A 27,154-nucleotide genomic window follows, 5' to 3' on the forward strand; every position below is an offset into this window, starting at 1 on the left:
TACAAAAACTATCGCTTTATTGTAGTTTTTCATTTATAAAGATTTTAAAATGAAAAACCAAAATGATTACGTATTCCCGTAGGGGCGAGGATAATGGTTTGAATTTGTATCAACACTCTTGCGTTTACATTTGTTTTTCGTATAATATGATTGAATGTTTATTATCCGTTCTTAAACATATTTCATTAAAATGTGCGTCGACTAATTTCAGTTACTGATTGATTGTAATGAAACGTTAACGCGATTTAATTATAAAAATAAAATTAAACGAGTTCTGAACTTTGTACCAACAATCAGTGATTTATGTTTGCCGATACGAACTGATGCGAAATAATGATGCTAGTGTTAGGTTTAACGCTCGCTTTCCTCGCTGACCTAGTCTAATAATCATAATATTAAACTGGCCGATTGTTTAGGCCGAGTCACATAATTGTACACAATAACGAATTATTTAGTCCGAAAACAAAGTGTTTTATACTTGTACATTTGCTGAATACGAAATTTTTCGTGATGGTAGTGTGTAACTTATGAGGTACGTAACTCTAGTGAAAGGTGCCGTTTGACATTTTTTTGATGTTCGATTAGAATAGAATATATAAAAATATTATTTGATATCTAATGTTTACGTCATAATTTACTTTTATTCCCTTTTCATATGTTAAAAATTTTTTTTAAAAATTCATCATAATTATTACAACAAAAACACGGTAAAATAACAAAAATTACGGTAGAGCAAGACTTTTTATTGCTTATTATTAGCAGGATGACCATAAAAACACACCAAGACTTTGAATGCGTTTCATCTCTCTAAATAACTACCATATATTTATTTAAATTTTATTGCCCTCCTTTATTTTGATTTATTGTTTTTACTGCTTCAGATATGTATTTTTTTTTTGTGCCAAAATTATTACTTTTTTTACATCAATGTAAGGAATTGAGATTTAAAGAAATGTTAATTGTATCACATGTTTTATTACATAAATATCATGTGTTATGAATTTATTTGAAAATTTATGTTGTTTTATTGTTTTTGGGGTTACACTTTAGAAATTATCTACTTTCATGTTCTTAAAATCTACAATTTTTTTTTAATTTCTCACGTTATTTTTAATTTTTTTTTTTTGTAATGTTTACTAATTATTTTTCTATAATTTATATTCTGTATGTGTTTACTTATCTAAATTTTGTGTTTAGTTTTACTACTGAAGTTGTAAAAAATGAAAGTGGAGTAACTAAAAAACAAATTGAAAATAGTTTTAATGCTAAATTTGATGATTTTTCTTTTATAGTTTCAATACAACAAAGAAAATCAGGATTATTCTTTAAAACAGAATTACAACACCTTTGTGGAGGAAGTATTATAAGTGAAAAATCTATTTTGACTGCAGCACATTGTTTCTTTAACCGAAGTTTTAATGAATATGAATATTACGCTGTAGGTGGTTTAACAGATTTAAATTATAGATATTCCAATCGTAAAAAAATTAAAAATTGTTTATTGCATCCCAAATACAATGAACAGTATATGGAAAATGATATTGCTATAGTGATTTTGAAGAATAAATTTACTTTTACAAACGTTTTAAAATCTGTAACATACTCTTACGAACCGGCTAAAGTTTGGTGGACTTGTTTTGCAATAGGGTTTCGTAGAACTGATGAAAATACGAATTATCTTCAAGTAGTGAAGCAGCGTATTTGTGACATGACAGTTTGTGTTAAACATTTTCCTTTTATATTAAACCCCGATCAAGGTATTTGTGCAAGAGAAATCGTACAGGAGGATGTTTGTATCGGTGATTCTGGTGGACCTTTTATTTGTTATGGTTTATTGCACGGTATTGTTCCTTTAAGTGGTAAAAAATGCGGTAATGGAATTCCTTCTTATTATGTTAGTATAGCTTATTATAAAAATTGGATATCTCGTCAGGTTTTTAGTTCATATGGTAAATCAATTCCTGACAATTTTATTTTTTTTCTTATTTTATGTTTATCAGTTTTTCTATCGTAAAATATTTATTTAACATATCTATGTGGCGATCTGTTAATTATTATTTAGAAGTTAAGTTTGACTACAGTAGTGTCTGAGATATGTAAATATATTTAGTTATCCAAACCTCAGATATTTTAATTTAAAATATATATATAAACTCGTATGTTGTGTTGATGATTTTCGTCCTGGATCTCTGAACGTAGAAATAATGACGAAAATTTAATGTAAAAGTTTGAGGAAAACGAGATTTTTCGTAATTTGTGTTATTTAATGTGACAAAAGTATTTGTTTTGTAAAAGAATTTCAAGGAATAAGTTTATTAAAATGCGTTGATCTGTTTATAAAATATTTGTAAAAAATGTGTAATAAATGGTAGTTATTCATAAAATGAACGCTTAATAATCTTTGTAAAAATATTTTTTTTTTATAGGAAGCTGAAAAGAATGAAATAAATTTTGATCGTATTGAATCAGTAGTTGATTTTTGGGGTAAGAATTCTGGATTTTTCGGATTCATATTGAAGCTCTTTTTCTAATTAAAATAAATTTTTTGTTATATATTTTTGTCTTTTTTAATGTTTCAAGTTAATGAACCAGAGGCAGGTGCAGCGCCGTACAACGTCTCACCATTTAAAAAATTCTGATGGAGCACCACATTACTTCCTTGTTCGCAGATTAAATTATTACATATACATTTTTTTTTTAAATGAAAAGCGCATAAAATTTTGTTTCATTAATAACATTCATTTTTTTTTTTTTTTTAATGTAATTATTGAATTATTAGTTATCGTAAAAGTTTTTTTTACAATCAGAGGTTAACAATTATTAATAAATCTATGTTTAAATTAAAAAAAAAGAGATTAAGTCTGATTCGAACCGATATGTCTTACCCTTGTCAGATCCAAATATTTCATTAATTAAAATTTTATTTGGCAATAACTCTAGAACCAATAAAAATAAGTACGACATGATATATAGTTGAAAAGCTTTCAATGAGGGCTTATTACTGCAGTTAAGAAAAAGTCCAAAATCCAATTTTTGGGGAATTTTGGACTTTTTTGAACATTTTTGGTTAAGTCGACTGCAATCAAAAGAGGTGGTGCCCAACTAGATATTACAGCAGTCCTAATTCCAAAATTTCAACATATTACGGCTAATCGTTTTTGAGTTATGTGAGATACGTACAGACGTCACTAGTCAAAATAGATTCAGGGATGGTCAAAATGGATATTTCCGTTGAAATCTAAAAACCGAAATTTTTCGTGATCACAGTGCTTCCTAAAATAATTAATTTAAAATAAATAATTTGCATTACAAATATAACACGCTTTACTTACGCTTAATGTACTTTGCATTTGAAGTAGATTACACGTAATCCACTTTAAACTTATGGTGTAAAACCAGTCGTCATAAACAAAACATGTACAATAAAAAAATCTCTATAAATACAAAATTAAAGCATTTGAATAGGGATATTCAGCAGACTGTTTAAAAGTGATAAACACGGATGTCTTTTAATAGGAATTTTAAAATTAAGAAAAAGGTTTTTCAGGAAAATATTTAGACCCATAAAGGTTGATACGTTTTATTTACAAATATACTAGCTGACCCGTCAATGCTTCGCTACTGCTAGATTTGAGCAGATATATATATATGTATATATATATATATATGTAAATTAAATGAACTCCAATGAAACTTTAATAAAACTATTAAATAACTGAACATTACGGAACTTCACAAAATTTAACCTTTTACTTTATAAAAGTAAGAATGTAAATAAATCCACTTGTCAAAACAACAGCACTACCTGTCGGATTTAATTCTAACTACTCTCTGAACACAGTAGTCTGTTCAAAATACTCCTACCTTTCTTTCTATTGGCCAGATAAGGATTTCAATAGCTTTAAACCTTTTCCGAACAAGCGGATCGTTTTGCAAACTACCGCGCGTATATCGGTCCGTTAGATTTTTAGTCTACAGCAGACACATACGAACATTGCCTTTTATACATACATATGTATTCGTATTTGTGTTTATAAAATCCGTCTCCACAAAATACCAGAAATTTAAACTAATAATATAAATAATTATTAATTATATATATATATATATATTATTATTATTATTATTATTATTATTATTATTATTATTATTATTATTATTATTATTATTATAATTATTATTATTATTATATTAATATAAATATTATTTATATATATTTATTATTAAATAATTATTAATTATTTATATTATTAGTTTAATAATAAAACAAACAACGCGCACGCGCATTATTCCGACAAAAACAAACCAGATGTACAGTTGCACATACGATAAGAACTATCTCTTCAAGCGGAGACCAGCCACTGGGACATATGCAATTGGGACATATTCTTCTTATCGAAAAAGCACCTTTAAGTGAACTGGACGCGATTGAAAATGTTAGGCAAGTCTAATTAAATGTTTGCTGTACACCTTCTTACCTTTAAAGCTACTTTTCTTGATAACCGAAAGAAAAATAAAAAGAGAATAAAATTTCAAATACTGCAAGTGGCATCTGACTTTAATTTGACCAAAGGTTATACTGTAGTAAATTCGAATGTCGATATGGAATATAATCAGATACCGGAACCATTAAAACGGCTATCGTCTTTAAACGACAATAGTCCTTACTAAATAAACTTAATTTTCCCTCACGACAGAAGTGTTACCAGGTATCAAAAATATATTCATATAAAATTTCAGTTCAATCTGTTTAGTTTTAGTTGAGAGTAACAAATCCACCTACACCACTATATATATATATATAATTCATATTTTTTTATGGTTCTTTTTCGGAAAAAGATAGCCACTTTATTTCAGTTTTTTTTTAAGGTACTTTCTGATTAAACGGAGGCCACCCTAACACAGCGCGCTGCGACTGTTAGTTTGAGGTTCGTTTGCTATCTATATTGAAGGAAATACTTTTCTTAATAGATTGGCTCTTATCACGGTCAAGGTCAAGATAGTCGGGCCAAGGTCAGTGCTGTTCAGGGGCAGAGCTCGGCACTATTTAGATTAGTATCTTGCTGAATACATGTGGTGATCGGCGGCTGGTGGCGACGTATTCAACGAGCTCCTCGGCAACATCGTCAAGTTTTGGGACTCTGTTCAAGTACAAAAGTATTTGTAAAATTTTGTATGATATAAATAAAAGCCTGTACTCTATGTACGTGTTTTAGTTTTCTTTTAAAAACATCATTCTTCCTTCTGAAAACAGGTGGCCTCCGTTTAATCAGAAAGTACGCTTTAATTGTACCGAGGTCCAATGTAAGCATTATTGCTTATAATTAATAAATAAAAATATGTATAAATAGAAATGTAAATGTTCGTTTGTCAAAATCGAAAATCTACGAACGTTCTTCACCGATTGCTGTGAAATTTTGACACAATCTTGCATTCGAATACGCGTATGTTTTATATACCTAAGATGTCAGAGCTGTGATAGGTAAAAATATGCTTTTTTAAAAAAAACAGCGCTATCTGTTGGACGTAAGCACAATACACGGTATACTAAATATTTTACTATTCCATTTCAATGTGTGACCGTTATAGACTAAAAAACTACTGGACCGATTTACGCGCGGGGGAAAAGGAAAAAATCGGAAAAGGGAAATATCCAAAATGGTAAGAAGGGAAAGTGGAAAACATAAAAAAGGTAAACAGGGGAAAGGAAAATCTGGAAAAGGAAATGGAAAGGGAAAAGGAGAAAAAAGAAAGATGAATGGGGTACGGGAAAAGGGAAAGAGAAATGATGGAAGGAAAGGAAAAGATGAAATGAGGGAAAGGAAAATATCGAAAAGGGAAAAAAGGGAAATGTTAAATGTTGTGAAGTTCCGTAATGTTCATTTTGTTAATGTTTTATCAAACTTTCAATTGTGTTTTTTTTTGTGTTCTTTTATATATATATATATATATAGATTAAAAGAATATTATATAATATATAATATAATAGAACATTATATAGATTATATAATATATATATATATATATATAAATCTAGTATCAATATCGAAGCATTGCCGGGTTTGCTTGTTATAAATATAACCTTTTTTGGTACTTGCGTATTAACGCCATCGCAGCTACAGCTTAAGGTTATGTTGACTTCGTGTACTGACAAATCGTACGTACATCAAAATAACCTAACTAAATATAACCTACGCTCGCTAACCTCGCTACTTACGTATTAACGACACCGCTGCTACAGCTTTATTTAAAATCAAAGTAGTCAATCAAATTTCGGTGGATTAACATTAATTGGATTTTGGTGCTATAACATTAAGGTTATATTATTAATAACCATAATGTTGTATATATTATGGATATTTAATGTTAATTATAAGAGGTTAGCGAGCGTAGGTTATATTTCGTTAGGTTATTTTGATATACGTACGATTTGTCAGTACACGAAGTCAACATAATTTAAAGCTGTAGCTGCAGTGGCGATAATACTTAAGTACCTCTTTTTTAACCTCCGGGTACACCGTTAGGCATTTTTCAGAGGATGAGGTGAATGATTTGCAGCGTGTGTGAAAATGCCATGTCTAACCGGGATTCGAACCCGGGACCTCCCGATGAAAGGCCGAGACGCTATTACACGCGCCAAGGAGTAGCGAGCGTAGCTTAATTTTGGTTAGATTAATTTCTCTGCAAATAGTAAAATTATTTAAATGTTGAAGATTACGTAACCGTATTTTTTAAAAAATTGAAAAAAGTTGCTGTCGGATTTCAAAAAAGAATCTTTATAATATATTTATAAATAGATAGAGTAGGTGGTTCATAGTTGGTCGAAAAGAGAAAAAAATCTATTTAAGCACTAACTTAAAATATATGTTTTAAAATATTATTCATTAATTACAAATTTGGGAAAAAATTATTTTACTGCTTTTTTCAACAATTTTTTTTTAAACAATGTTTATTACCGAAGTTAATATCTGAAAATTTATACCTGAGTAATCGGCAGATAATACAGTTTGTGTAACACATGTTAATATGATTACGTTATATTAAAAAAAATATGATTATGTAAATAAATACCATCTGTTAATAAAATACAAATTACTAAGTGTTTCTTTTTTATTGTGTAAAATCTTGTAGTTGGTATTTTTTGATTGTCAAAATTATACGATTAAATTCTACTATTTTAAATCTTTTGGATACCTTTGTATTTAAATTTTTTTTATTTAAAAAAAAAGAATGTGGTTACGTAGTTACTTTTTTGTAATCTGCATGTGTTTATTAATATATTTATGTTTTTCCAACAACAGTACAGACATTGAATTAGACAGCAGAATTGTCGGCGGTGTTAAGGTTAGATTTGGTGAATATCCCTTTTTTGTTTCGATTCAAAAAAAGAAAAGACACATTAGTTTCTCGGGGTTAAACCATTTTTGTGGAGGAAGTATTATAACAGACAGATTAATTTTGACTGCCGCACATTGTTTCTACCGTATGGATTTTTCTGCGAATCGATATTATGCCGTTACAGGTATGATGATATTACAATATAGATTTGCTAACCGTAACGAAATTATCAGATGTATTTTACATCCGAATTACGATAATGAACGTGTCAATAATGATCTTGCATTAGGTATAATTCGTAATCGTTTTTATTATAGTAAAGGTACAAAACCGGTTGAATATTCTGATACACCGATTGAAGAGTTTAAAGGTTGTTATGTAATGGGATTTGGTGCGATTAATTCCGAAGGTACTGTTCAGTCAAAATATCTTTTAGTATTGAGACAAGATGTTCTTAATATAAAGCATTGTTTCCAAAGTTTTCCTGAATGGTTTGAAGGTGAGCATCAGTTTTGTGCAGGTGGGATTATGGGTCGTGATACTTGCCTCGGAGATTCTGGTGGTCCATTTATTTGCAATGATAAACTATACGGTGTTGTATCGTACGGTTCTGAAAGATGCGCAGTAGGAAACCCTACTGTTTTTTGCCACGTCCCGTATTACAAGAATTGGATTAAACAGGAGATTATACAGCTACGAAACGACGGAGGTAGTTATATTACAGTGGTACATAAATTAGAATTATATATCTCTTTAAATCTAATACTTTTAAATTTTGTTAATATTTTATTTATTTAAATATTAATTTTGTAAAAAAAAGAAATCGTTTTGTTTTTTTGCTTTGTTTTTTTTTTTTACTCTAGACAAAATGTCCCATTAACAAAGTGAAACCTTTCGAAATTGTCTTGAGTTAGGTGAACCACTTATGAAACAGTACAGCAATGATAATACGCCCACAGATCAAATCACATACCTATTGCAGTTCACATTGTTTTTTTTTTCTGGGCGAAAAATGTCCCCGCGTTATCATCTCTCAGACTCTATATATTTATTGTAATAAACAAAGATATATCACATTATATATATATCTTTAATAAAATTACCATTTGCCCAATGGCAGTTGGCATGAATAGCTGAAACAAACTACTGAAGTTGAATGAAATACTTGAATATAGACGGACGGCCTTAAGAAACCGTACAAGAAAGGATAACATTTCATTATCCCCTATAATAGTTCGTATATTAGTTCCTAGGTTAAATTTGCGACGGAATGCTACAATTCACAAGGATGTGGTGCACTGGTAGTTGGCAGTGGCAGCGTGCACAAACGGGTGCATCTGTTTGTGACGTCAGTTATCCATGAGTGAGTCCTATTCGCAAACGACAGATAATAACCTCCTCTAGATGGTTATTTCTGCATGAGGAACTCCACGGTGACACCATGTTCTTGATTGGATGAAGTTTATTGTTAATATTTGCATCCTACTCACTTTTCCTCTCATCATTCACCATCCTCTTTAAACAACAGACAAGATCGTTCGAATCGACGCGATTGGTAAAAGGAGGGTGGAGACAAGCCTCCTTTGTCGCACCATCAACGCGCTCATTGCCTGAAATCTCAATATGGCTGGTGATCCAACAGAACCTCACTGTTGTATTACGGTGATTCATTCGCAAAATCACACACTCACAGACAACAGGGTGTCTGAAAAGTACACGTCATTAATCGCCTGTAAGACACTCTTTGAATATGAGCAAGCAGCATGTCGAAATGTACTAATTATAATTTAAGCCTTATTAATAGCAAATAGCTCTGCAACGGTGATGCTGTGGAGGCCAAACCTGTATCTGTTGCCTACCACAAAAGTACATCCAACAGAAGGAACGTTTTTAATTAACATACAATGTATCGATGTGGGAGGGAAACGTACGACAGTTGAATAAAGGGAAAATGATTAATTAGTGGAAACTTTTTATATGAACTTAAAAAACAAATAGGCAAGGTGTGATAAAGTATATATATGGTTATATACAAGTAGTCATTTTATATCTTTTTGCCGGTAAGTTTAAAGCTTAATAAATCGCTTCATTATTAAGATAATAATTTGATCCTGATTTGATTTTATTCCTCAAACAATTTTGTTTTGCCCTGAGTATTGAAAATATTTATTGTTTTTTGAAGACTGAAATTTTTCTTCAAAAAATACTACAAACTAAAGAAGAGTACCTACCCTTTTTTACTTTCCCAGCTATAGCTGTATAGCAGCGTAATTATTAAGAGATTTTATAGCGCAAAAAGGAGATGTAGTTTTCGCCCTTTTTGAAATTTTTATTTTTCTGGAGAATATAGCTAGAATAACTATATGGGTAAAGTATGGCGACCATGTCAAAAACTACGGTATCGGAATTTCTGCAGACTTTTACGTTTTAAGGTCCAACTAGATCATTTACACAAAACAAAAAAAAAACAAACGTATGTATGTACGTTTCTTTAGGGCCACTTTAGAAAAACTATTACTTTGCAAAATCCCTGACGAGGAGTCTTACACTTTTAAAAAGTGAGTCTGGGGGTTAGCGTCCCCACAACCCTAGCCTCTGCAACGTTTCTTTCTACTACACATTTAGATGTTAAACCTTTTACATCATACACATACACCACTTCACAAACACGTACACAATTTACAACATACAAACATACACTCTGTGGTGTGCGATACCTTATGAAACGCAGCTGCAACCTTAGGTGGAAACTATCGTGCCGATGGGTAGATGGCTGTACGTAGCGAGTGTCAAACGATTGTCTTCTGGACATCCAGAAGACATCATTTGTCTTCTGAGTGAACCCAGTTGAATGAAACCCTAGCTCCAGTACACGCACGTTCTGCTGGAGTGGTCCGTTATAACAACAGTTCTTATATTACGTTGTGGCATACGTAAATTAGAGTAAGAAATGAAATGATTTCCAGTTCAGTTGTTCGTCTAGCCGAATATTTGTTTATTTGGATTCCCCAAGCCCCCTAAAATTCAAATAATATGCAACCATACAAATGAAATCGTCACTGTGTTTACCACAGGGTTTGGCTGTGTAATTAACACTATTACTCTCGGAGAAAGCAATTTGGATTAGTTAAATTTGCTTCTCATAAGTTTTACGTATGTCACAACGTAATAAGGACTGTGGAAAAATAGTGTATAACAATAAATTATTTTGTTAATTGATTTATTACAACTTGCAAATTTTGTTGAAATTATACTTTCACCATTACTTAGTTATTATTATAATTGTTACGATATCTTATGTATTTATTTATGTGTTATGTATATAAAAACGTATTACTTTACGTGAAACATATAAAGTTTTATAACTAACTACGTGCAGACTCACGTTGGTTCGTTCTTGTTTTATAGTTTCCAATCAAAACATAAACAATTGGAGAATCATGAAGTGGGATACACAAATCCCGTTTGTGATTACATAAATTTTCTTATTACACTTTACTAATCTATGTTTACTATTAATAAGCCACCCGTTGAATATATTAGTTTCATTATAATAGTAACTTAATAGACATGTTCTAATTTATTTATTAGTATACTTAAGTGATAGTAGTTATTACACAGGTATTGTATAAATCATTATTTACTGCTTAATTAAGTAGTGCTGCTTTGTCAGCTGTCAGGTACATACATAACTTGTATGTTTGTTTAATTGCTGAAAACAGTATTTTGAATGAGTTCTATATTAGTAAAATACAATAGCTTTGTTTAAATTACAAACGTTTTGATTATTTGAAATCTGGAGTTTATCCTATAGATTTTCCCAGTTAGAATAAATGTAATAAAAACATAGAAAAAAATAGTTTAGTTATAATGAATTACCTTTAATTTTCTCAAGTTATATAACCTGCAATTAATAAAGGAAATCTTGAAAGTAATGCCTTCTCTTTCAAGAAATTCTTATTTCTAGCAACAACAACGTAAAACATAGTATTATAGATCACTTTGTATAGATATTTGCAATCTTTGAATTCATTAATGAAATCCATTTAAAAAAAAATTTCTGTGATTGCCTTTTTCAATCACGATTTCATGCCAAATCTAACGTCTTACAGATCGTTAAATTATTTCCTAATAATCGTGTTTTTCAACAGGCGTACAGGAAAAGACCAAATCAAGACCGCAGGGGATTTCTTTTCCATACATTCCACCCTATTTTTGCCAAAAACGTAAGAGATTTCTTTTGGATCGTGTCCATGGATTGTAACAAAGCACTTCCGAGTGTAATTCTATATCATTCCTTTGCGATACATTCCTTAAGCTTCTTCAATGTCTGTACATAATAAGCATTTTTTATTCAAGGAAATCAGTCAAAACACACCCAAAAGATTTACCTCTAGGACCGAGTTATTTTCAGCCTTCTTTTTTTGTTGTTGGACTTCTGTATCACTCCAATGAAACATGTTATTTTTTTCTGAATCATACAGGACTATTTATTTACTATTGTTACAAAATTGGATAAAAATACCTCATCTTTCCTTATATAATAGTCCAAGAGATTTCGCAGCCGCGTCCATTTTTGTTCATATTGTTCACGTATATATTGGGCTCTAGATCATTATTCTGTGCTCTAGATCATTAATTATAATTTACATACCATCACTGAATTTCTGGAATCTCATAAGATGATCAACTTTAATGATGTCATTCACCCGTTATCAGTTTCGAATGGTCTTACTAGTTGAAGGTCTGATACTGAGCGTTACCTTTTTATCAGACCTCTTCATCCATCTTCGCCTAAATCTTTCTGCTGGAATATGAGAGTCTCCAAAATGAAAAAAAAAACTTTTATTAGCAATTTCAAATTTTTAATGCTCGAAACGTAATTTGTTAAACAATAAAGTCTCTAAAATAATTTAAAGTTTCCATGATGGTGCGCTCTCAAAATCGAAAAAAAAATTTTTTATTTATCTATATATATAAAAATCAGTATTTGTTTGTGTGTTTGTTCCAACTTAACTCGAGATCTACCGGATTTGTCTAAAATTTTGCACACCTACACTTTGAAGCCCTGCGGTGAACATAGGCTAATTTTTTTGGACCTCCGACATAACGAAATTTTATTTAAAATACTTTATTTCTTCCTTAAAGCTAATTTAATTTTCAAAATGATTTTGATTTTCAAGAAAAATTTAATTTTTAGTTAATTTTTTTTGAATTAATTAATTTTGAAAAGGGCTGAGGTTTTAACGTACAGTTATTCCTAACTTTCATTTGATTTAGCGCACATGCATATGTAATTTTTACGATTCATTCATTTACATTTTTTTACTGCTGTTCATCATGTGTGTGTTTCTAATTTAAAGTGTGTAAAGTATATAACTACAATCTTTTAAATTTTGTGATCTTTTTCAAAAGATCATACCATGCCTAAACGACATTCTTCAATCGGGAGAAATACAAAAAAAGCACGTATGATGAAAACTGTTCGTGCGGCAGAGACTGAAGACGAAAGACAGTCAAGATTGGAAAGCGACCGAATATACACAGCCCAATCCCTTTCGACTGAAACAACTGAGCAACGGGAAATGCGATATGCCACCGTTACTGTATGTGTGACTGACTGCACCTGCCTCCGGTTACTTGACTAATAAATATAAAATAAAAAGATTGACCACCACAGGAAACGCAAGTAACCATATAGCGCTAGCGAAGCTAGCTAGTTTAAAATAAAAGATCTGATGTGGATACCACATTAATTCCTTGTACGCATATTAAATTACATATACACATTTTTTTTTAAATGAAAAGTACATAAAATTTTATTTCATTAATAACGTCTGATTGTTATATTTCTTTTTTTTTATTGTTATTGAATAATTATTTATTGTAAAAACATTTTTACAATAAGAGGTTAATAATTATTAATAAATTAATATATTTAAATTAAAAGAAAAATTAAATAAAAAAATGGAGATGAAGTCGGATTTCAACTGATGTGCCTTTCCTTGTAAGATCCAAATATTTCATTAATTAAAATTTCATTTGGCTACAACTCTTGAACTAATGAAAATAAGTACCACTTATAATATATTGTTTAAAATCTCAATAAGAGCTTATTACTGCAGTTAAGAAAAACTCCAAAATCCAATTTTTTTGGATTTTAGGGCTTTTTTAAGACACTTTTGGTTCAGTCGATTGCAACCAAAGGTGCACAACTAGATGTTACAGTAGTCCTAAATTCAAAATTTCAACATCCTACGGCTAACCGTTTTTGAGTTATGCGAGATACGTACGTACATACATACATACGTACGTATAGACGTATGACGAAACTACCCAAAATGGATTTACTGATTGTCAAAACGGATATTTCCGTTGAAATCTGAAAACCGAAATTTTTCGCGATCACATTACTTCCTTTACTTCTTACAAAGTAGTAAAGAAAATTTAGCAAGGGCAACAAAGAAGATAATTTATTTGGCTGTTAATAATTTTTTTTTTTTTTTGTTGATACTAGTTTAAATAATTAATAAAAAAAAAAAGAAAAATGGAACCGACATCAAAATGCGTTAAAAGATTAAGAAATAGTTTCGTCCAAATAATTTATTCGTTAGACACTTTTTTAAATCTGCGCCAAAATACATGATTATACTTATGTGGTACTTGAATGGACGTTTAGATTGAGTATATGATAAATAAAAAATTGTTATAATCGCAGACCGAAAAGTATTCAAAGCACCTCAATTTGAATTCCATCGATATAATATCGGTGTTGGTATTTAATGAGTATACATATATATATATATATATATTACTAAACAAATAATTTATTTTATCTAGAAATTAATTTTATTGAAGCAGGTGCCGATTCCGAAAAAGTATTTAAAGAATTAAGTAATTGGACGAAATTATTTCTTATTTTTAGCGCATTTAATTATTTCATAATTTTCTGTGTCTTATTAATAGCGATAAGTTATTCGGCAGAACAATGTTCTCCTTTTGCGTGATCTAATCCTGCTGCTTCCAGTCAACGGCCATTGTTGTTTTGTTCAACCCTCTTTGTGTGGGTCAAAAATAAATTTCTGGTGTCGTTTTTCATTTTGTGTGCTAACAATAAAAATGAGACAAAGAAATGACATGGAGTTCATTGATTTATTAATATTAAATACCTTGCTTTTTGGCGAAGTTACAACTGTCCAGTTGGAAATGCTTTGCCAAAAGAAAGAGGGCACCTTTCACAGACGAATTTACAGTTGTAAATATTGTAAGAATATTCTCAACTATTAGATTAGTTGATGAATATAATCATAGTATGACTCATGTGATATCAAAAACAAATAGGTAATATTAATGCTATTGATGAATCATAAGAAGCTGTAAATGAAGTGTAGTCTTGTACAGTCTCAGGTCGACCATTACTAAGATGTGTGGTTAATTGAAACCCAACCACCAAAGAACATCGGTATCTACCGATCTAGTAGTATTCAAACCTGTATAAAACTAACTGCTTTTACTAGGATTTGAACATTACAATTTTCAATTTCGAAATCAACTGATTCACGATGACGAGTTCACCAGTAGACCAATCCGGTGGATTAATCAATCACGAGAAGCTTCAACATATCGGAGAACTCCCCCCCGGGAATGAAATTCTGGTAGACGTCATTATTTGTGGCGCCTGTTGTATTATGTACAATCGGCAGAGGTTTCAAGAGTTATGTTAAGTCATAATATATCGATTTCTGATGGTTTAGTTAACGGCGCTGTCGGAATTGCAAAGAAATTTAAATGACCTGCCCAACTTGCTTTTCAGGCTACTAAAGGATATGGAGGTGTAAAAGGACGTATGCTTACCTTTAATTTTAAGTTCGGTTGTAACAGTGCACAAATTGTAAGGTACAACATTAAGTAGAGCTGTTGTAGATTTGGGAAAAAATAATTTGCAAAAGGACAAGTCTATGTTGCTCTAAGTTGAGTCCGACGATTAGCTTTGAGTGATTGCATCCACGTATGCTACTGAATAGCCCACACGATGACAAAGCATTTTCTGAGTCGGAAAGATTGAGAAACCTTGCACAACATTGAATAGTGTTTGTGTGGGGATGGCCTTTGGCGTGATGTGGTCGGGGGCACTACTCTTATGCGTCCGTTGGTGGCCTGTGGTAAATATGTTGTATGTTAGTGGCTGTTTATGAGTGTGTGTGCTGTTAAGGAATGTGTCCATGATGCAATTGTGTGTGTGTGCGCGCGCGCGTGCGCGCATGGTGTGTGATTCGTGTCTTGCTGTTGTACGCTGAAGTAAGTTTTGACGAATGTGGTTTTTGTTAAGGGGATGGATGTGACTTGAGATGTGTAGGGACGTGTGTAGCTTGTGGCTGCTATTATGTTGTGGTGCGTTTTTGCCTTAAGTGATCTTGTTCGTGTTCTACGTGATGCTTGATTGTGTGGCTGGGCATATTACCCCCTCCTGATGAAATGCACATCAGCTGTACCAGGAAGGAGGTAACCAGGGGTGGAGGTTTAGTCGGTAGTGCGCAGGAATACATACGCACCTAATATCATCTTGCGGAACCTGTTAGCGAGTCCGACACTGCGTCGGTGACCGTAAATGGGGTTCCTCCACCTTTTAAGATTGAATAGTGTGCTACACTTAGCTCAAGGCATTTATTCGTTGATTACTAATAACATATCAACAGTGTTACGAATATTACGAAGAAATTTAGTTGTCCAAACGAGAGACCGCAAAAGATCATGTAATGGGATGCACGTGTATAGAATTATTTCTATACACTTTAAGATTCCCACTGTCCCTACTGATGCTGTATATTATATATAATTTACATATTGGGTCTGAAAGGTTTAAGACGAGATATCTCGATTTTTAATGATTCCATCAACCGTGCTACATATTTTGTGCACAAACTCACATTACCTGCCCTACAGAAGACTATATTCCAACTGTCCCTAATTTTCTTATTAGGTAAAATATCGAATTCGTTTAAAGTTGCTACTATTCTTTGGGTAAAGGCCTTAAACTTAGGTAAGTAAAGTTTTTTGATATCACCAACCGTTGGCCCAAGGAAGTGGAAAAAATTGGTTTTGAATACAAAAAAAATCATACCTCCCTTAATAGGCACAGTATAGAATCGGTTTAAAGTGGTTTTTAGCCCTCTAAACATTACATAAAATTTTTGTCTGCAACAATTTTTGATATGACCATCCCTTTCGGCAAGACTTGACCAAAATGTTGCTGGAATGTGGCAAAATGTGGCTTGTCGTACGCTAAACATGTGAAACTTTTTTCACATGCAATGAATGTCGTATTGAGTAAATTTGAAGTTTTTCTTAACTTTAAGGTGAAAGTCTTTTTTTATCCCCTACTTAGCATCGGTGAAATCTGCCTCCGCCTTCCGGCGTGCCGAAAGGGATTTTTTAAGGAAAGGGACGATGATGGAACGAATTAATAAGCTTAACAGCTTATAACTAATTCTCTTGTTAGCTGATACATTAAACGTAAATACGATAACATTGGTAACCATTTATTGGACAAAATTTAAGGGTCAATGAAATAATTCCTTTTACTTTCCCGGAGAGTATAGCTAGAATTCCTATATTGAGGGGGAGAGTATAATAATGATGATGTCAAAAATGGAGTATCGAAATTTTTGCAAATTTTTTCATTTTATGGTCTAACTAGTTCATTTAGACCAAAAAAAATATGTGTGCGTGTTAGACTGTTTTTTGCCTTATTTCTCAGGATTAAGCGAACTGATTTTCTTCAAATTTGGCTTAAATATTTTTACATATATGGGACACTATTCATATTATTTTTTTTTGCAAATTTGTTTAGTGGGTGGGGGAAATAGCGAAAAAAAACAACTTAATTGTTTTTAGAGAAAATTTTATTTAAGCAAATTTGTTACCTACATTGCATATAGAAATAATCAAATATTTTTTTAATATCTATCCCACCCCTTCAACATGTAATCAATTTTTTCTTTCGCTCTTTCTCCCTTGGGTTTAAATATTTTACCAAAAAATTATGAAAAGTTGTACTTCATATGTAGAACTATCAAAAGGTGTGTAAAATCTTTTAAAAATTATAGACCCCGAACCTAAAATTCAGTACAGTTTTTTTGAAAATTTTCTTTTTTAAGCGTTTATTTAAGGGAAGCGTTGGATTTATAGAAAACTTTACTTAGGCAGATTTGATTATCTTAAGCTTGAATATTCTTAGAAAACATTTTCTTAAAGTTTATTCCTAAGTTTTAAAAAAAATTGTATTCTGGGAATTTTGGCTCTAATTTTTAAAAGTTTTTATTATTAATAGCCGGAAAAGTCATGAAATATTTTCTTAGCTTTTTTCTTCTTTAGAAGCATATACTACTGGATAATCGATTTTGTTGGGGAAGGAATAATATATTTTTCACCCAGAAGGTACTGGGTTCGAATCCCAGTCAGGACTGGTATTTTTATTTCATTTGCTTAAAAATTAATCTGTCATCCAAATAAAAGAACGTATTTCTTACTGAAAATCTGCCTATAATTGCCAACTTTAGTTAATAAATAATGAAATAATAATAATATATATTCATCTAGGCAATGGTATTTGCCTGGATGAATTAATTTGCCTGGAAAAAAAAAATTAAATAGTTAAAATTATCAAAAGAATATAAAAATATTGATTATTTTTCAACAGATAAATAGTTATAATATTATAAGAATAGTAAAAAGTTACCGAAGCGAGTATGTTACAAAAATAATACAACTGAAACTATTAATAAAAAAAAAAAGAAAAAGAAAATTAAAAACAAAACAGAACATTGCAGGTGTATTGGGAGTAAGGTTATATTATACTCATTGCGATAGCCTGAACTGGACAACTCCGCCCTACATTGTCACGCGAATAATTCATTAATCAAAATATTATATAGAATAAAAGAGAATATCATGTCATTTTTTTTCTTTTTTAATAAATATGTTTGTTTCTTTTTATATGTTTTTGTTACTTCTTTTAAATTTTCTAGCTATTCTGAAGTGTATAAATATTCTTAAAATATATCCAATATTTTGCTTTTGTATTGTGCTCATGAAATAAATAAAATATTTTTTTAACGTATCAGTAAAAATGCGTTTGGACTAAATACGTCATTATAAGTTAATATAAACGTTTAAAAAATGAAAGATTAAAATAGTATGTAACCTACTGGTTACGAAGTTAATAAGGAGATTGTAAAATATTTCAAGAAATTCAATTTCATTGGCAGCTACGCCGGTTCAAAGTTTTACTATTCAAACATTAAGGATCTACTTTTATTTAAAAAAATTAACAAAAAATTAATCTAAAAAACAATTGTTTAAAAACATGAAACAAATAAAGTATAACTTTCATGAAAGTAATGAAAAAGATTGGATCTCGTTTTGAGCCTGAAAAATAATATAAATGCTAAAGCTACTTTAATTTTAATAATCGTTGTGATGAAGTGATGAAGAAAAATACAAAAAATAATAATAATAAAAGAGTTAGTATTTTTTAAAGGTGGGGAATAAATTTTAAGTAAATCTTTTCTAAAAATATTCATATATAGAATAAGCTTAACAAATTTGCTTATGTAAAGTTTCCTCCAAATCTAATACCCCCTTCAATAAAGGCTGAATGTTTTTTTAAATAAATAAGAAGAAAGAAATTTTCAAAAAACTTCTCTGCAATTTATGTCAGTGGTCTATAATTATAAAAAAAAAATTTTTAATATTTCTTGGTAGCTCTACATATGAAATAGAAATATTTCAAAATTATATTTGAAAAATATGATATGGACATTGGATGTGTTTGCATATACACATTTTCTTAAAATGAAAATTACATAAAATTTTATCTCTGATTTTTTTATTGTTATTATTGAATTATTATTTGTCGTAATTTGTTTTTTTTTTAAATTTTAAATCGGAGGTTAATAATTATTAATAAATAAATATATATTTAAATTAAAAAAGAAGGTGGATTCGAACCGATGTGTCTTTCCCTTGTAAGATCAAAATATTTCATTAATTAAAATTTCATTTGGCTATAACTCTGGAACAAATGAAAATAAGTACCACTTACGATATATCGTTGAAAAGATCTCAATGAGGGCTTATTAGGGCAGTTAAGAAAATGTCCAAAATCCAGGTTTTTGGGAATTTTGCCTTTTTGGACACTTTTGGTTCAGTCGATTGCAATCAGAAGGGGAGGTGCACAACTAGATGTTACAACAGTCCTAAATCCAAAATTTCAACATCCTACGGCTAATCGTTTTTGAGTTATGCGAAATATATACGTACGTATGTACAAAAGTCATGCCGAAACTTTCAGGGATGGTAAAAAATGTATATTTCCGTTGAAATCTGAAAACCGAAATTTTTCGCGATCACAATACTTTCTTTACTCGTATAAGGAAGTAAAAATGTTTAAACAGAAGGAAGATAACAAAAAAACAAGAAAACCTTTATTTCAATTGTAAGAGCTGGATTTAAATTCATTCTTTTTTACAATTAATATTTGCATCATTGGTAAGACATTTACTTTAATAAAATTTTCTCTAAAATACCTCTAAAAAAAATTGAAATTGATTTTTTGCAATATCCATCTGTCCCCTTAACGAATTTGAAAAAAATTATGTGATCAAAGCCCCACGTATAGAAATATCTGAACAAATATTTTTTTATACATCCCGAAAATTAGGACAAAACCAGTACGATACGCATATTCGTTCATACGTACATATGTTAGTTTGTTTTTTTTTTGGTTTAGAGGAGTTAGTAGTTGGCCCGTAAAATGTAAAGATTTTCAAAAAACTCTATACACAATTTTTGAAATGATCCATACTTTCCTTAATAATATAGTTTTAATCACTGGGAAAATAAAAATTATTTACGAGTTCCTAGGCTTTTTAAATGATTGCTTTTTTAAAATGCAATACATACACACTTATTATTATAATTTCTTCTCTTTAACCTAAGTAGCGTTATCTTATAGATTTTTAACTTTACTGCTCCAAAAAATAGGGCTAAATTTAATCAAATTTGAGGTTAAAGAAAAATAATTATCCTAAAACAGTAGTTTCCAACCTTTTTGACTCGAGTAGAGACGTTTTAAAAACAATATGTATGACGGAACCCCGTTAGCCTACCCTATGACAACGATAATGGTGGTTAGAAGTAATAGTACTGGTAAATAAAACTGTAAAGACATATCTTAAACTTTTGTGCAATGTCTATGCAACGAAATTACATTTTAAAAACTTTGAAATTTATCATATCTCATCTATTATCATAATCTATTTATCATATGGTGTAGTGAAAATTTGATCATACATAAAATTTCCTCCGAAGTTCTGTAAATCAATTCATTTTTACTTCCTTGTACGAAGTTAAGGAAGTATTGTAATCGCGAAAAAGTTCGGTTTTCAGATTTCAACGGAAATATGCATTTTGACCATCCATGAATCCATTTTGATTAGTTTCGGCGTGACGTCTGTACGTACGTATGTATATCGCATAACTCAAAAACGATTAGCCGTAGGATGTTGAAATTTTGATTTTGAACTGTTATAACATTTAGTTGTGCAACTCCCCATTTTGATTGTAATCGACTGAACCAAAAAAGCCCAAAATCCAAAAAAAATTGGATTTTGACCTTTTCATAACTGCAGTGATAAGCCCTCATTGAGAGCTTATCGTATCGTTGATACGAATATCAACGATATTCGTATCATAAGTAGTACTTATTTTCATTGGTTCCAGAGTTATAGCCAAGTAAAATTTTAATTAATGAAATATTTGGATCTTGCAAGGAAGGCACTTCGCTTCGAATCTGACTTCATTTCCTTTTTTTTCAATTTATTTTTGTAATTTTTAAAAAAAATTAAATATATTGATTTATAATAATTATTAACCATGGTTGTAAAAGAAAATGTACAATAACTAATAATTCAATAATAACAATAAATAAAAGTATAAAAAAATTAAAAGTTATTAATGAAATCAAGTTTTATGACTTTTAAAAATGTTTATTTGTAATTTAATAGGCATTATTACATATGTGTGTATGTAATAGATTTGATGAAAAATCTGATTATTTAATATTAATTGAAAATTATAATTTAAATTCGTATTATATTCGGATTTAATTTTATTTAATTATCCTGGAATTTCTGTTTAATTTTATCTATATTAAAGTTAACTACACAGTGGCTGAAAAATAGACCCTCACAAGAACAACACATACACCGAGGCATACATGCCCAGATCTTTAATAAATTGCAAAATATTCATATCTTTCTAGTTAATTTCTCCTCTGATATTGTCTAATAATATTCTCCCTAAGTCGTAGTTGATCATCATTTCGTTTATTTGTTTTTTGTTGCCAATCGTTTAATCGCTTTTTGGTTTGATATAATTCTCCTGATCTTAATTTTTGTACACGTTCTCTAGTTTCAGCAGTTGTGTAACTGTCCACTTTATTAATGAATTGGAGGATCGTATATCACTTTCAAATAAAATATGTTTAAATGAAGTGCAGCAAAAAATGTGTATGTGTAATTTAATAGGCTTATGAGGAAGTCATGTGGTGTCCACATCTGGTTTTTTCTTATTTTGATTCTACTTTTTGTTTCTTATTCTTTAATTTTATTCAGTATTTATTTATTTTATTTTTCTGAAGTGACCACGGAGCCCCTGAGAAGTGCACGTGGATTACATGTTGGTAATCCACTGTTTTTGGTAATTGGTATTTACACTGCCCTAAAATGTATAAATGTAGAATCCAAAAATACTATGTGTGTAATGATGTTAAAAATAAATAATTATTTTTTAATATTTTCTTAGGTTTACTAAAAATAATTTTTTAATATGATACTTTTCTACTTACACACCAAAATTATGATTACTTGGAATATATTTATTCATTTATATTAATAAGAGCCAAGAATCAATAACATAATTAATGATATAGATTCAAGTTATATACATATAAAATACTTTGAGAATGTGCATTTTCTTGTAAACATTACTTATTTATTTTTTTGATTTATTCAAACTTTGGGACATTACTTTTCCTATGTCAGAAATAAATGAAGAAGGCATTTCTGTAATGGAAGTGTTTAGCCAGTTTATGTTCTTCGTATAGCCGGAAGGTTTATCTAAGTATTACTACTATGGTTGTAATTTTTGAACTTTGTACCAATCCTGCTAATGGAAGGAATTATAGGGTGAAAATTATACGTGTAGGTTGTACTTATCAAGCTCCAAGGGTAACGAAACTTTCTACATTGTTTTCATGTTGTATGTGTTATTTTTATGAATACATGTATATATATATATATATATATAAATTTCAATGTAATTATCAATATTATCATGATCATCATGTTCTAGTCAGTTGTATCTCATCTTTCTTTTCTGGTATAGTAATATTTAACTTCGAAGCTTTAGAATGTGCGGATTGCACACACTAAAGACAGTGCCTTTTAAACTATTGCCACCAGAAACAATCTCGATTATTAGAACAGGAGATCGAGATGGGTCAGTTTTTTACCTGAAATTCATGTTCTCGGTTTTTTATGATCTAGTCATTAATGTGATTAATATTCTTTAGAACAGAAAATATTTTTTTTTTTTTAATATCATCGCAAAATTACTTATTGCTAGTTCACTCGTAACATTTAAATTTTGGAAAAATAATAATAATACGCTGTTTGAAGAAGTAGAGAATATCGAAAAAGCGATAAGAAAAAGAAGACTGCTATTCCTGAGCCAATGGATAGAAATAAACTAAATAAATATTCTTTAAATTCTGAGAACCATGGGTACCTACAATAAAAGAACAAAGAATTAGAGAATCTAAGGATCCAAGAACAGGAAGTAAAAGATTGAAAGCTATTCAGAAAAAATACACGAAGTTTGTTGAGGAAGGAAACGTTCCACACCACAGTGAAATGGTCGGAAGAGAGAAGACCAAACATGCAGAAATAATGAAAAAATATTGGTTGAAAAGATAAAGAAACTAGAAGAATTGATATTTCCGTGGTCAATGGTTTCTCTGACTGCAAAAAAATACGCATTTCCATGCTTATAAATAAAAGCTTCTACATAAAAGTTGCTGTAAAGATACTCCCTTTGGCAGTTCCTTTACATAATAATAAGTACCACGCGGGGATATTAGTTTCCAATTTTTACTTCCCTGTACGAAGTAAAGGAAGTATTGCGATCGCGAAAAATTTCGGTTTTCAGATTTCAACGGAAACATCCAGTTTGCCCATCCCTGAAAGTTTTGGCATTACGTCTGTACAAACGTACGTATGTATCTCGCATAACTCAAAAACGATTAGCCTTAGGTTGTTGAAATTTTGGATTTAGAACTGTTCTAACATCCGGTTGTGCACTTCCCCTTTAGATTGCAATCTACCGAACCAAAAGTTTCCAAAAAAGGCAAAATCCCCAAAACTTTTAATTTTTGGCTTTATCTTAACTGTAGTAATAAGTCCTCATTGAGAGCTTTTCAACGATATATCATGTGGTACTTATTTTCATTCGTTCCAGAGTTATAACCAAATAAAATTTTAATTAAAGAAATATTTTGAACTTACAAGGGGAAGACACATCGGTTCGCATCAGACTTTATCCCTTATTTTAAATTAAATATAATGATATATTAATAATTATTAGCTTCTCATTGTAAAAAAAACTTTTAATATGAATAATAATTAAATACTAACATCAAAAAAAAATATATGAAAAAATATCAGAAGTTTTTAATGAAATAAAATGCTATATACTTTTCATTTTAAAAAAATGTGTGTATGTAATTTAATAGGCCTTCTTTTTCCTGTTTAGCCTCCGGTAACTACCGTTTAGGTAATACTTCAGAGGATGATATGTATGAGTGTAAATGAAGTGTAGTCTTGTACATTCTCAGTTCGACCATTCCTGAGATGTGTGGTTAATTGAAACCCAACCACCAAAGAACACCGGTATCCACGATCTAGTTTTCAAATCCGTGTAAAAATAACTGGCTTTACTAGGACTTAAACGCTGTTACTCTCGACTTCCAAATCAGCTGATTTGGGAAGACGCGTTAACCACTAGACCATCCCGGTGAAATTTAATAGGCCTACAAGGAAGTAGCTATTCACAATCTCACACAGATGAAAAGTTGTTTCATCGCTTAAGGAGTGTTGAATTTCATCATTATCATTCTGATGATTTTTATTTTTTCATCATTTTTATATAAAGTTAAAATTATTATTATCAATACTGGAATTCTGCTAAGGTTCTAAAGATGAAGCTATTGGTGTTTAACCTGTCTTAACAACAGAATTGTAATTTTTCTTACAAAGAATTAACCAAAGTGTTAGTTATGAAATGCCGAGTTGTAAGCCTTGCATGTTTAGTGGATTATTAGGGCTACGCGTTAAAGCTTATTAAATACGATCCGCAGGCCTTAAATACATACCCTTAGACCTCCCGACCGATAAACTGTACAGTTAGTCTTTAATCTTAAATATTGTAAACCATTTCAGGATATTTTGTACAAAGATAGGTTCCCTATGGAATTTTGTTCAAAATCATTATTATTCTTTAATAATAATGGTGCTGTTTTGACACAGTGAATGTGGTGGTTTTCAAGTATTCTAACACCATCCGGAGGTCTCGGGTTCGATTCACGATCAAAAGAAAAAGTATTTTAACACAGATTTCTTCCTTCTTATGTTAACTTAGCGCCATATTAATCCTGCTACTTAAAAGAAAACTATGACACGTGTGTGTTCCGTTTTGTATAAATTAAATTTTAGTATTTCTTTCATAATCTATAAATAACTACGTAAAATGTTATTAAAAATTGTATTATGTAGTTTATATCCCATATTTTAATGTTTAAATATTTTTTTTACTATTTCTTGTTTTTATTAAAATATTATTTTATTTTTTTTTATTACAGGTATGTGGTGATATCTCTTTATACTACAAATGGAAGGATTAATTTTACGTAAGTAGAGGTTTTATAACATTTAAACTGTTAATTAAATATAAAATTATGTTCAAGCAAACCTAGGTTATAGGGTTTAATTAATTTTCAGTTTATCGAGAAATAGATAGTTTTTTATTAAAAAATAATTTTTTTTTATTAATAATCTGTTTTCCAAATTTCTCTTCAGAATAAGTGTAATAAATTAATATATATATTTTAAGTGTTAAATTAAAAGTAAGAAATTTATTTATGTGTGTATAGAAACTATAACGAAAGAATTAAATTATATTTACTTACGAAGGAAAAAACTTCAATTTGAACTTATATAATAATTAACCGCGTTGGAAACCACGTTGGAAAAAAATAATTTACTTCAATGTAAGACGTAAAGGGAAGTATTGTAATCGCGAAAAATTTCGATTTTCAGATTTCCACAAAAAAATATCTATTTTCACCATTTTTCCTGAATACATTTTGATTTATTTTCAGCGTGACGTCTACGTACATATGTATCTCGTATAACTCAAAAACAACTGGCTGTAGAATATTGAAATTTTGGATTTAGGACTGTTGTAACATCTAGTTGTGCACTGTAATTGACCAAATATGTCCATAAAAACCCAAAATCCAAAACAATTGGATTTTGGACTTTTCCTTAACTGCAGTAATATGCCCTCATCGAGAGCTTTTCAACGATATATCATAAGTGGTATTTATTTTCATTGGTTCTAGAGTTATAGCCAAATTAAATTTTAATAATGAAATATTTGTATCTTACAAGACATATCGGTTCGAATCAGACTACATCTCCTTTTTTTTATTTAAATATATTGATTTATTAATGATTATTATTAACCTTTGTGAAAAAAAAAACATTTTACAGTAAAAAATAATTCAATAACAATAAAAAAAAAAATATGAAAAAATCAGAAGTTGTGAAATAAAATTTTATGTACTTTTCATTTTAAAAAATGTGTGCATGTAATTTAATATGTTTACAAGGAAGACATGTGGTGTCCACATCAAATGTCTTTAAATTTTGAAATAAAAACCATTATGAATATCTATAAAGTGTATTGTTACAAATTATTTAGCTTATAAATAAATAAGTTTTTAGCGTTGTTCTTTTTTGTGAGTACCAATTTACTTAAAAAAAAAACAACAAAAAACTAGGAATTATTCCATATTTGGTATAAAATGTATTCACTTCCTTTTTCTGATAATTGAAGTTGACATTACGTATCTCCATTAACGAATGAAACAAAAGACTTGATGTTCAAATTTATCTAAGAACGATACATTACGGTGACCGAATTGAAAACGCTAGTCTTCAAATACAGAGTATACAGTCTCATTTATACAACTAGAGTACCAGTCTCGAATCTTTTCCGTTAAGTGACTGCATTTGCGTTTCTGTTGCGAATAGTAAAAGCTCCTCAGTATAAGTTTTTTTTCCTGTTTAGCCTCCGGTAATTACCGTTCATATAATACTTCAGAGGATGAATGAGGAAGATATGTATGAGTGTAAATGAAGTGTAGTCTTGTACAGTCTTAGTTCGACCATTCCTGAGATGTATGATTAATTGAAACCCAACCACTAAAGAACACCGGTATCCACGATCTGGTATTCAAATCCGTGTAAAAATAACTGACTTTACTAGGACTTGAACGCTGGAACTCTCGACTTCAAAATCAGCCTCGGTATAAGCTGGAATGACATAATTGTTACATATTGCCGGCAACACCGCAGTAACTGGCGGCGCGCTGGCCACGACTCGGCGGCCCAGATTTGTCGAAGCAATAATTTCG

General features: G+C 30.2%; 2 protein-coding genes across 2 annotated transcripts in view; both read left to right on the forward strand.

Annotated features, from left to right (window-relative positions):
- Positions 1 to 27,154, forward strand: part of LOC142330863 (uncharacterized) — a 478,952-nt gene that overhangs the window by 330,112 nt on the left and 121,686 nt on the right. The window lies entirely within an intron of this gene.
- On the forward strand, positions 528 to 25,357 carry LOC142330858 (uncharacterized). Its single transcript, XM_075376323.1, has 4 exons — positions 528 to 532; positions 1,198 to 1,949; positions 7,523 to 8,064; positions 25,316 to 25,357. The coding sequence occupies exons 1-4, from the start codon at positions 528 to 530 to the stop codon at positions 25,355 to 25,357; spliced, it is 1,341 nt and encodes a 446-aa protein (XP_075232438.1).

This window comes from Lycorma delicatula, chromosome 10, assembly GCF_047948215.1.
Source record: "Lycorma delicatula isolate Av1 chromosome 10, ASM4794821v1, whole genome shotgun sequence".
Taxonomy (NCBI): domain Eukaryota; kingdom Metazoa; phylum Arthropoda; class Insecta; order Hemiptera; family Fulgoridae; genus Lycorma; species Lycorma delicatula.

What these genes read in the sequence shown, in the direction of transcription:
- LOC142330858 (XM_075376323.1), top strand. An exon ending in TCAGGTTTTTAGTTCATATG is followed by an intron (nt 1,950 to 7,522) that starts GTAAATCAATTC and finishes ATGCCGTTACAG; the next exon opens with GTATGATGATATTACAATAT. An exon ending in GAGGTAGTTATATTACAGTG is followed by an intron (nt 8,065 to 25,315) that starts GTACATAAATTA and finishes TTTTTATTACAG; the next exon opens with GTATGTGGTGATATCTCTTT.